This window comes from Nyctibius grandis, chromosome 9 (genome assembly GCF_013368605.1).
Source record: "Nyctibius grandis isolate bNycGra1 chromosome 9, bNycGra1.pri, whole genome shotgun sequence".
NCBI lineage: Eukaryota > Metazoa > Chordata > Aves > Nyctibiiformes > Nyctibiidae > Nyctibius > Nyctibius grandis.
Window position 1 is genome coordinate 13,778,727 of NC_090666.1, and position 12,818 is coordinate 13,791,544.

General features: G+C 40.4%; 1 protein-coding gene across 4 annotated transcripts in view; it reads right to left on the minus strand.

Moving 5' to 3' along the window:
• Positions 1-416: 416 nt before the first annotated feature.
• MTX2 (metaxin 2) overlaps positions 417-12,818 on the minus strand; it is a 36,381-nt gene continuing 23,979 nt past the window's right edge. For all 4 annotated transcript variants that reach the window (XM_068407542.1, XM_068407543.1, XM_068407545.1 and 1 more), the window contains 7 exons: positions 8,972-9,044; positions 5,807-5,883; positions 4,968-5,060; positions 4,228-4,266; positions 3,692-3,817; positions 2,963-3,039; positions 417-920 (listed from right to left, as the gene is read on the minus strand). In XM_068407542.1, the coding sequence (XP_068263643.1) occupies positions 710-920; positions 2,963-3,039; positions 3,692-3,817; positions 4,228-4,266; positions 4,968-5,060; positions 5,807-5,883; positions 8,972-9,044 (696 nt within the window). In that variant the 3' untranslated portion in view covers positions 417-709. The remainder of the gene's footprint in view (positions 921-2,962; positions 3,040-3,691; positions 3,818-4,227; positions 4,267-4,967; positions 5,061-5,806; positions 5,884-8,971; positions 9,045-12,818) is intronic.

Here is a 12,818-nt window from a genome sequence, read left to right on the forward strand (position 1 = left end):
ACAAAGAGCAAGACAAGCTGAGGATTAAAACTGGGAAATCACAGGAAGAAAAAAAAAATGTAAATCCAAAAACCAAAAGTAAACAAGAAATAAAAGCAGAGGCAGGACACACATAAGAAGTAATGACAGCCAGGAGCTACTTTGACGCAAAGTAAGAACTGAATAAAATCACATCCCTTGTGTGCTGCAGAGCTCCAAGATATTTTTGTCATGCAATTCCTGGATGAATTTTGGCTGAGGCAGGCAAACTTCAGACCTCTAATGAGTCCTTTCATTCCCAGCTTAATAATTCTAACTAGTTTACTATACAACTGTCTTCCAGGTCTCCTGCCAACAGGATCCCACTCATTAACTATGCAGACATTAATTACATAGACATAAAACTTAGTAAGAAAGGCATTTAGAAAGATCAGAGAGAAACTTTTTCAAGTATTTTATTTTTTTTAATACAGATACAATATTTTCCCAAGATCACTTTAGAGTAAGTGGTGTACTGACTATTAAAATGGAAGTGCCCATACAGTCGTTTCAGGCTAAATGTGTATGGTATATTCTACAACACAAAAACTGCATTTAGAGTTGTTTTTCTTGCTCCAGAATGATTTGGCAGCTTCAAAAAGCTAACACACATTTCCATTCTGAAAATCAATCCATTGAACAACAAAACCCAAAACTGAAATGCAACCCACCCCACTACCAAACAACACGCTCATCTCAGTAAGGACCTCTTAGCAGATCGGGCTGCTACAGTTGCAGAGCTGTCTCTATCATGACCCTCGAAGTACTGCTGCTCTATTCGCCGACAAAAGGCTGTGAGATTACTGTAGTTTTTCACTTTTTCAGAGAGTTCATCAGTGGTTAGTTGAGTAGTAAGGATCGTGAACAGATGTCCAAATACCAGAGCATCTAATTCAGTTGGTCTGTAAAAACAAACAGAAAAAAGAACAGGTATTTTTGAAGGCAAGTCCTGACCAAGAAAAACCCTGCTGTTCTCAGTAACTTCTAGATAGCCACACAACCCAAGAACTGGGAAGATATCAGGCAACGCTGAACTTACCAAATGCATGAGAACGGTGTATACAGTATGTAAGCAAACTGCTAGTTCTCAGAATGGCATCTGTCTTTGATTTTGGTAGCTTGGAAATGTGGAAATAACACTTCTTAGTAGGAGCAAAGTTACTGATCCAATATCAAACCATGCTCCAACTTTTAGTTCTGTAACAAGGGCAAATGCTTATCAGGTCTTTTGGGGGTTTTTCTTTTTCCTCTGCAGAGGTATATTAAAAAAAATATCCAGCTATTATCTCACAAAGCAAAAAAAAAAAAAAGAGGAAGGGGCAACAAAAAGCATAAAACCCCTATTCCCTTCTTGTGCTTTTCAGCAGTCAGGAACTATTCAACCAATAAGAAAAGGAGCTCCAGGGTGACAGCAGCTGGAAACTTTTTTGAAAGGGGACCACACAGAAGAAAACAGTACTCTGGGAAACAGTGGTGTACTGTATGTTTTCGGTCCTACCTTATTTTAGGTACAAGCCTTCTGAATTGTCATCTTGGACCTTTGTATGTAAGTAGCCCGTGTGCAAATAATTTTTTTTTTCAAATATATTAATAACTTAAGAGTCCTTCTTTACAAGTGTTCAAGGGAAGCAGCATGAGGGGTTACTAACGATACATTTTCTGCCTATTTGTGGATCACTAAGAACTCTCCAGTGGAGATGTGGACCCTTGTATAACAAATTTAAATCTGTGAGCAACAGGCTGCTTTTCTTACTTACCTCCTACAGACTCGTAGAAGTCACAGACTAAAAAATACTGGACTAAGAACACACACTTTCTTAGTAATATTTCAGACAGCTAAAAAGCTTAACGGTTGGAACTGTACCAAGAAAGCCTGGTTAACAAACAACAAAAACAAAATCCCCAAGCTACAATTCTTTACAAATACAGAAAGAAAATGTAGGAGATACTATGTTTAAGAATGATTTGAGAAGATGCAATTCAAACTTGTCTTCTATAATGCATATTTCTGTATCCACTCAATTTACACTACCCACGTAGTTTCAACTTGGAAAAGATTAAGGGGCAAAAACACATGCAGAAAAGTAACCAAGACCACATGCTGCCTTTTGAAGACATCTCCCTGTCCAAATGTAGTTAACTAAAGTCCAGACCTGCGCATTTCTAGTTTGGTCTATGCATAGGAGACGAGGGAGCTAATGTGATGTTATTTAAATCTATAACATTTCAAAAATACTGAATTATTGGAGAGAAAAAAAAAAAGAGAAAAAAAAAAGGCATTTTGCAATTGGAAGAAACTGGTGAAAGCAGAAGACATCCCATGAAGGCCATGTTGTTCCTTTTTTCTCCCCTGGGAATGTGAATGTTAGTTTCCACTTCACAACTGATCCTTTGTCGATACAAGGCTAGCTTCTCCTCCAGTTCTTAAAACTCACAGGCGCCCTCACACTAATTCAGTTCATTCAGAATCGCCCCTGGTGTTAAGAAGGGCAAGACAAGCTGCCCTGGTCAGGACAGCATGACGTACATTCACTCCCCTGTATCTAGTAAAGAATGTTACGCAAGAAAATACAAGTAAAGCTTTAAATGTATAATTTTTAATAAGAATCTAACTGTATAAAGGTGTACATTTGTACCGTACATAAGTTGTAGTAGACTCTGTGGAGAAGACAAGCAGGAGTAAAATTAAATCATAAATAGAAAAAAAAAAAAAAAAAAACAACAGAAACTTACAGAAACTTTCCTTTTAAAACATTTAATTACTTATTTCTGAAATTTCATGTTTATATTCCAGTCACACATTTGTATTTCCACAACTAATCATGTAGCATTAAAACAAAACAGGGAGTTTTCCATATATATATACATATATATATGTATATGTGGATATATATATATGTATCTTACATTCCTGGATGTAATGTTTCAGGAAAGAGTAACTTACTGCTTATTGAAGAAATACAGTTGTGTTCCTAATCTCTGGGAGAGAGCCTGACAACACTGATCTACATCTTCAAGCACCTATCAAAACACACAAGAGATAAAAGATCCATATTGTCAGGAAAAACCAACATTGCAAAAAATAACCTCCTTAATCTATTTGCACTGATGGTGGGAACAAGGAACGTACGATGTTGTAACATCAGAAGCTGTTAAAGTCAGTCAAACATACACAGTAGGCAGGTAGCTAAGTGTTACTTAATCTAACATTTGATGTAAGGCAATTCCGATTAAGTGCTTCCATAACATTTATAACTCAGTTTAATGAAAGGTACTAACTTGTACCTCAAAACTGCCTTTTTTTTTTTTTAGATCTCTGACAAGGGAAGCCGCAATCCCACAAAGCGTGCCCATTAACGCCGTGCAGGAAGCGGGGGATGTAACTTGCAGCCTGTTTTCAGGACTACAGCCTAAACTAACATCACCAGAGATGTACACTCATGGTAACACATCCTTCCTCCCACCCCATCGGGTTGCACATAATTTAAGATTTATTGCTGCTGAAGGCAAATACCTGACTCCAGATAATGTTTTAAGTACAGAATGTATTTTTTACTACATCTGTTTCAAGAAAGTGTTACTCTCCAAAGCCTTAAAAAAAAAAAAAAAAAAAAAAGAAAAGAAAGAAAAAATAAAACAGGGTAAAGAAATAAGCTTCACTTTTCATACTGACCTGTTCAAGTGTCTTTCCAGCCCATCCAATGGCTTTCATCTTTCGCCTTACCTCCCATTGCTTCTGATAGGACAAAATGTGGTTAAGAGGCCACGGGTAAGGGGAGCCATACCTTGGGTGAGTTATCTTTGTTGAGGAACAGAAGGGTACTGTGTTATCATATGAGAAAATGCCAACACCTCTATGGACAAAATAGCTAACATTCAAATATTTCTATCAGAAAGGGAGCTGTAAAAGAGAAAGGGAGTTGTGTGATATGTTGTAATTATTTGCGCAGAATTTACAGGTTGCAGCATAACCACTTAGAACTGTTACTTCAGAAACACACACAAAACATATATCTATTCTGCAGTCAGCTGCCTCCAGTAATGACACAGCTTTGCTAAAATGCATATGCAAGCAAAATTACAGTGAAATGACTATATCATTAGTGGTATAAAACTCAATGTTTCATTTATGAGTAGGGACTTGCAATTGTGAGCAAAAGTGTTTTCTCATTAAATTTTAATTAAGATAAATGCTGCAGAACCACTCACCTCCTCTACTGTAACATCATCACACCACTGGAGATAGAGCTAGGAACAGAAAGAACACTTACTAAAACTTCCTAATAAAGGAGAATACAGAGACAATCATTTCTCACTAGTAGAATTTTCTATATTAGATTAAATTTCCATTTCATTCCTTCCATTAAACTTCTGAATGTAGAAAAGAAATTAAAACTGAAAGGCAAAAAGCCCAGCTGCTAGCCCTTCCAGAGACCAAAGGCCTGCTCCCATTGCCCACGCTGCACACAACTCGGTGCAGAGGTTACCAGTCCCCAGCTCCCCAGCCACCTGCAGCGTGCCAGCATTTCCAACACTGTTCCCACACTGGGATTGCGTCACGTTAACTGTCTGGACGCAAACCACAGGGGATCCCAGCCTCCCACTGGGCATCTGAGCATGCACACTGTGGAAGCTGACAGCGGGGTGCCTGGCCAGCTGTGGGTGGGGTAGGATCCCAGGAACCACTGGCATTTTCCAGTCAGTTACTTCTACAGCTACGTGACACACTTCAGTTAGGTGAGGGGAATCATACATGTGGCTTTTGTCTACAAGAACATTTCAGCAAGCAATCCATAGGGTACAGAGAATTTATTCCTGCCTCCTTTTACCTCGAAAGTTGGACAAGCTCATGTAAGAACAAGCAGATTTCCAATACAGGGAAAAATCCTAAAGCTTTCTTGCCTATAGTCACTTATGTAAGTGTGTGGAGTTACTACGGTTTGCTGTACCTCTGCTGTCAGGAGCATATTATTGACTAATTCCATGTAGGCTTTCATCTCAGCTTTTTGGACTTCATCCAACCCATCACTGAGAGAATGTCCCTAATGGGGAAAAGAAAAAAAAAAAACACAGACACACATGTAAGAAAGGATATTGGAATATTCAGCAATGCCTGACCCAAGGACCTCTGAAGTCATCGAGCTCTGGCTCAGATCCTGATCTCTTACATAGTTCAAGAACAAATTCCATATGCAATTTTTACCTACAGTGTCCTTTAGAATTAAAAAGAAATCATTGCAACATAACACAGCTAATCCACAAGAAATGTAGACTATTATCAGTTATAGATGAACACAGTTTGAGCACGCAGCCTCCTGGTTAGTGTACCTCTGTGGCAAGAAGTAAACACAAATTTACATCTGTGACACAGCTTTATCAACTGCTCAGTGAAAAGACAGTTTTTTAAAATACAGGGGAGTGTTGCGGGGGCTGGGAGCAAAGGCAAATTTGAACAGTATCTGACACTTCAGGACTTAAACCAGCCAGTTCTGGGTTTAAGAGCTCTGAGACCCAGAGACAGGGCACGTAGAAAAACAGTCTCAGAAACTGGCACCGGTATGCAGCTATCCCGCATAGAATTTACTTCCAGAATTTGAGTAAATGACAAAGAAAAACAACTCCCGCTCAACAGACTCTTATTCCAGGATCACTTTATTTTAAAATGGCACCAGATTTCTACACTGTTTTAACAAATTCAGTAACATTCCAGAAGAGCACACCAAATCAGCACAATGCTACGCAGGATTAACATGCTATTCACTAATTGGTGAAAACAATGGACTGTTACCTTGGCTTTTACAAACTGCACTATGGGCCCAAGTTCAGATACTACTTGATTTCCCACGTGAATAAAGGGTACTTTGCCTGTAAAATGAGAGATGTATTTTAGTAAGAGCTTTTTGTATCTGTAAAACATCATTTACAATTTTCAAAGCAATTAAATATTGCAAGTACACCTGAACATCAGCGGGTTTTTTTCAAATGAGCACAGGTAAAGCTCTAATATACATAGCTCACCCAGCAAACATTTGTAATAACAAACACCTTCCTCCTGATCTTCCTCCTCCTGAACCTCTTCCACACACAATACTTGCAATTGTGTATTTCAAAGCTATTGAGTGACATCTATCAACTTGTATTTTAATAATGGGTTTTGCTTTGCTGGGACAGACCTTAATTCAATGTTTCTCTGAAGTACAGCTGGGAAATCCAGGAAAGCAGACAGAGCCCTTGGCTAGTTTTTACGGACCACAATGTGTTCCCACCCTCCCTTCTAACTCACTGGCAGGGAAAGCGCTGCTGAAAGGATGACAGGAGATGTGGCACTGTGCCCAGGAAAGCGAGCAGGGGGAAGTGCAAAGCACACTCGGCAAGGCAAGGTCTTGACTCTCCCTCCTCCTGTCCTTCAGATTTCCAACAACTGGCCAGCCGGCTCCTATTGGCTGCCCCCAGTCTTCACCCTCTACTTGTGAGCTGGCATTTTCGAGCCCACATGCGTCCTGGGTCAGGAAGAGGCTCTTGGTATGAGACCCACAGCTTCACGATCTGGGGGGCTGGAAGGGGGAAGGAGCTGCTTCATCATCATGGAAGTAAAATGGGGTTAAAGCTTAATACCAGTTAAGGTTCAACATTCAGTCTATGAAGCTTGAGCCTGAGGGTCAGCATGGAGCAGGGCTGAAAACAGCCAGTCCTCAAAAGGAGACTGGGAAATTACTGTGTCACTGGTGGAAACTGGTGGGGTGTGAAGGGCTCCTGAGTCTGTATGCACCACCTTCTCTGTAAGGTAACTCTTCTTACCGCAGAACTGAAGCCACAGCTTTAAGGCAGGCAGAGATACAAGCGGAAGCCTGTCACACACAGCAAGCCATGAAGGATGTACAGAAGTTGCCTTACGGCCCTTTTTCCCAGCTCTCAACACGTGATGCTGAGGGGCTCCTGCTCAATCCACCCTAACCAGGTTGCTCGTCCTGCAAATCTTCATCCACATGCAACTGACAAACATCGACCTTATATTAAGACTAATCTTTTAGGATTATTTACATGATTGAAATAATCCATAAAATGGAGATAAATGCTGGATGTTTTTGTATTACTGAAAATGTCCCAAGCCCAAAGGCAGTAAACAAGCCTGCCCAGTGCAGTGGGGCACAGCACCCTTTTACCTTCCTGCCTCTTGCTGTGGGCAAACTCTACTCTTGACAGACAGCCCGAAGAGCAAGATCAGTACCTGCCTAACTCCAAATATGTTATTGCTAATAGCAATACATTCACTCTTTGCACTGAAACAGAAAAAACCTACTGTTCGCCCTAGCTCATACACAGTTCATGCTAACAGCAGAGTCAGTCATGGTTTTTATCATGAGATTCACTTCTCACTGGCTCGATCAGCCTAAGGGCAATAAATGAACTGCATCACACCAACAAAGGCTTCATCTGCATCCACACGCTGCATGTTGCGGAAGGAAACGCAGAGCTCCCTTTGCTGCAGAGTTCAGTGGTTTCAGACAGACTGTACTTCACACGCCAAGACAATCCTTTGGTATCATACTTTTGACTGCTTCAGAATGGGTTTCAACATTACAGCAACTATGAGATAAATAACCTTTCCCCCAAAACGATGAGATGCAGATCTTTGGCTGCTGCTGCTGTGAGACAGAGGGCGGTGGGGAGGGAGAAGGGAACAAATGAAAACCTTGTCTGAATTATCACTAAAGAACCAATACAAAGAAAGGAAATGTGGCAAGTGAATGAAAATAAGGACTCAAGGAGCAAGGGCAAAAAGAATACATGTATTTCTACCTACATTTAAAATTGAAGCAATATTATTTCCCTTCTTGTGCTCCTTGTTTTCAGCAGAAGAAGGAAGTGTTCAGACCCAAATTACATCAGATGCCAGCAAGTGTGGACATGGGCTGCAAGTGGCAGAGAAGCAAGAGCATGCAACTGTCACCAGTCCAGCTCCTGTGCATGCAAGATGCTCCTTGGTGCATGGATTCAGCATTTCAAAGCTACCTTTATTTACTAACAAATAATTTATATACCTCCATATTTTGCTGTTTTTTCACTGCTGTCAAGCAACTGTTTTTTTAAAAATAGCAAAATTCCACTGCTCTCACCAAAATATCAGTAGCAGCAGCAGAACCCATACGGGTGGCGGACATATCCTGACAGGCACTTCCATGTGGCAGTCATCAGCCAGAGCCCAGTACTCGGTAAATAAGTACCTCCTCACACAACAAAAATCCAAGACAGACTGCAAGGATTGTCAGACTCTTGCACCCTGCATTCAGCAATTCTCTCTGATTTTTAGGCATCCTTCTGAAGCTGGCCTCTAGACGTTTTCAGGCAACCAGTCATCTCCAGCAAAAGGTAGGCTCTGTACACTTCTAATACTTAGTTTATTGTTGGTGGGTTTGGATTTTTTTTCCCAGACTTATGCATCAGAGAAAAGACTTAAAATTGCCTGTCACCCTTAACAGTGACAATGTACCCTTCAGTCTTCTCCTGTATCACCATCCGGCAGTCATCTCCCAGACACTGTATCAACAGATAATCTGCCACTTGTATTGTCTCACCCCAGCAATGGGAAAACATAACAGCATTCACTGGAATACCCCCTGGCCGCAGAATAAAGCCGCTTTTGGAAACGTATGTCTTTCTGCTTCAGGCCACTACTCTCAGGCGTTTGAGAGAAGGTTTCCACCAGGCATTTGAACTGTCTGAACGTTTTCTATAGGTACTGCATTCACAGGCACAGTTACACATTGTGCCAACGTTACTTTGCGTTTGACTATTTTAATTGTTTGCAGAGGAGAAACTGCACTGGAGAGGAGGGGGGAAGGCAACCCACACACAGTAGCACTGACCGACTGTTATCAGCAAGACAAGGCGTAGTTGCCATGGTATCAAAATGGAGGTATAACGTAGTAATCTAAATGAAGGCCACACTTACCAGATGGGGACATGTACTCAGCATTTGCCCTGCAAACCACCCGGATTGGCAGATTGCACATTTGCAAAAAGGCCTGGAAACAAAGAGTCGCATTTAAAAAGCATTAATACACCAGTGACAAACAAATGTGTTCTTCTCAATACATTTGACTATGATTTAGCTAGTTCCTAGCACAGCCTTATGAAGTACAGCTCCTTGCATACTGCTTTTAGGAAGAAAGAAGGGTAGGTAAAAGAAAAACAAGGGGTTTTTAACTTCCTTAGACAACTGTTTATCATCCAGTCATTGACTAGAATTCTTCTAATGAAGTTGCATCTATTTTTACTGTATTTTCAAGACTAGTAAAGAAGCAGTATCTGACAGACCCAATTAGTGCTGTGGCTGTACAAAATTAAGTGACATTTTGCCCCTCCTGAACATCATAGTACTTACTTCTGGCTAAAGTTGGCTAACCAAGTTCATGTTGTGTAACAAGGCAAACAGATATAGCACCTTCCCACATTATATTTACAATAGCTGCCAGAAGCTTTGCTCTATGATACTGTCGGAGCACAAGTCTGCTTTGGGAGGAATTACTTAGTATCTTTAATTTATGTGAATCATGGAGAGCGTAAGTGATCAATTTACTGTTTGTTTCTCTCTGTAACCTTAGATTCAAAGCATTCTCAGTAGAGTATCGATTTTTGTCAGCACCTGCCATCACCACAAAATCCTTAGTGTGTTTCCGTTGAAATACCAAAAATATCAGGTAAAATACTTCCAATTTGGACAGAACACGGCAAATAAGGAACCTCTTAATTGCTAGAGTCTCTCACAACTCTGCCAAGTCCTATCATTTATTTTGTCTTTGCAATTAGACAGGTCACAATTCTAGTTTCCAAAATTATACCTATTTATCCACAGTGGCTTGAGGTGAAAAAATCCTACACCAAGAAGGCTACCACCATGAAGAAAAATGGTGCTGTAACATGGCACTTTTCTACATGAGCCTCCTCCCAGCTCTTCAGATTGTAGGATCTGGCAGTAAACTGCACTGTCACAGCTTTAGATGCTCAGACCCTAATCATAGACGTCAAAGTAACCTAAATCCTTAACCTTGAGATTGCTCACCACTGCACTAAATGAGAACATAAGGCATGAACTAATACTGGTATCAGCCCTGTTCCTAACTTTGTGGCTTCTGTAGTATCCATCATGCAAGCAAAAATAACCCAAACAGCCCCTCTCCTCTCTCCTGTGCCCTTCAGGTCCTTTATTCCCAAACCCTAACCCAATCCAGGGAAAAAAAGCCAAAAGCTTTGGTCCTTTTCCAACCAAATCAAAGAACTGCACAGTCCATTACAACATTTGGCTCTTGCCAAATGGCTGACAAGAGCCCACCTCAGAACTGTGGAGGCTCTGCAAAACCCACCAGAACCCTGGGTTTCTACATGTTTTGATTTCCTCAGCCTAACTCCTACATACACAGGCAGACAGAGAGGGCACTAGTCACAGTCAACATAAGCAAATACTGCAGGTCCTGCACTATTTAGCAATAAACTGGTCTCTAGAGTGCTTCATCCCAACTAGAACCTCTATTACTGCTTAACGGTGCAACTATCGCCCAAAGAAAATACAAAGCACTGGCCACATTTGACACCACCCCACTTTCTAAGTATGTGTGCCCATCAGAGTCCACCAAAAATTGAGGGTCTTGCTGTCTTAGCATCCCAAACTCCATGCAAACAGTAAGAATACCCAAAAGACTAATTCTTAAACAGGAATTTAAGGCATTGGTCTGTCTCGGTCCTAGATCTCTTCCTTTGCCTGCTGGCTCTGCAGGACCTGTCAATGTCCAGGCTGGTCCAACTACTGTTATATGCATCATGACTTCTGCCCAAACTGGGGCTTCATATGCAACTTCTTTGGAAATAGTTAAGAGACAAGAATGCAGAGACTTTGGTTTAAATACATGCTCCTATGTCATTGCTAGACACGCTCTAACCCACCAAAAACATACACTCTAACCAACTAGTACACAGATTCCGTTCTTCTGAAAGCTCTACCAGTAGCTAACAACATCATCTCAACAGTACTGTGCTGCAGTGAAACTGATGGCATCAAACAACAGCTCCAAAGAATTTCCTCTTTGGGTGAGAGGAGTGGAATGAACTTCTACCATACTACTTAATCCTTAGCTGTTGAATTCCATCTCAAATATATGTGAAGTTTCATTTGGTCTAGGCTTACCAAATGAATTTCTTTGCAGTAAGGCACTAAATTAACTCTGCAATTCTGCATTAAGCTAGAGATTAATTTTGTAACTGCCATGTACTATTCTCACTGTAAGTTCATAAGAAAAAAGTCTGAACTGCACTGGAGTTAGGGCAAGTCATGAATAACTGAAAAGCTTATAAGTGCAGAGACACATTTAAGCAAAAGGAGGTGAATCGGGGAACTATTCTTACTTTTTCATATAAGCATGTCAAAAATGAGACACACTGGCACAGAACACAGGTTACATGAGTTGCTTCAGCAAATTATTGCCTACTTTACTTCATATCGTACATTGGCTCCTACACAGCACAAGGTTTCTACCAAAAACATAGTTTATGACTATGAAAAAGAGTCCTCAGCACAGAGGCTAAACTATAAATAAAACCTTTTCAGTGTAAAGGGTTCAGCCAAGTTTCCATCAAAAATCTGAATCTGACCTTTCTCTCTCTCCTTCTGCTCAATAAACATCCAGAGACCAAGGAATATTGACCTTTATTACATTTAGCAGGGAAATTCTACCTCAGTCTCTGGCCTAGTGCAGAGGGGATTGAGAATACGTCGCCATTTTGGCATCTCAGAAATGCAAACATGCTGGGTCCACGTGCCTTTTTTGCACTTCGTAAAGAAAAGATGAGAGTGAAGGTTGAATTAGAATTGAGTTCTAATGTGGGAACAAATATTAACTACATAAAAATGTTCACTACTCTGCAAAATAAAGCACAGATTCTAGTAAGCTTAGAAATAAGTTAGTCTACTCTCAGTGAGGTTAAAAAATTCTTTTAAAAAGACCCTAAAGTAAACACCAAACCAAAAACCTCAGAAAACTTCCTTGGAATAGTCATCTTCAGTTCTGATGAACATTTCATAGATGGGAGGACCAGGACTGAGCTAGAGAAACTGAAGAGTGATTCAAGATTAAAACTGGGCAAATCCATCTGGTTCTGCATTCACCCCAGTAGTCCTCCTGTGAGGTCCAGAAACACTGACCACTGGAGCTGCCTCTCCAGCAGCCTTACAAGGCCTGTTCCAGCAACCCCCTTCAGCATCCATGTGCCAACACCTATTCCACTTCAGTCTTTGTTTATATTTAGGATTGGCTTTAAGGTGAGTGGTGAAATAGCAATGACAAAATCATTTATTGCCATACAATAAACCTAAAAATTAAAAAAAAAAAAACAAAAACAAAAAAAAAAACCCAAAAACAAAACAAAAAAAAAAAACCACACAAAACCTGCTACTACATCTTTAAAAAGATAGAAGCCCAGGGAATTAAAAGACCAATATGTTGAGCTGTAATTTGTATCCAAAGCATGACCTATTCAATTTTAAGTTCTGCTTAAATATTGTTCTGCAGGAAAATGAAGGAAAGCTCCACAATATGAGAGAAGTTTAATCCTTATTGGATCGACACACCTGAACTAATCATCACCTAGAGAAGCAGGCCAGTATCTATTTCTTGATTCAGGTTAAACTAATGGTCCAGTGGATACCCTTCAAGTTTAATAAAAAATACATGTCAACTGATAAAAGGAGACAGTACTACCCCAAACTATGAGGGCTCAGCCTAAGAAATAAGCCTTACAATTTGCAT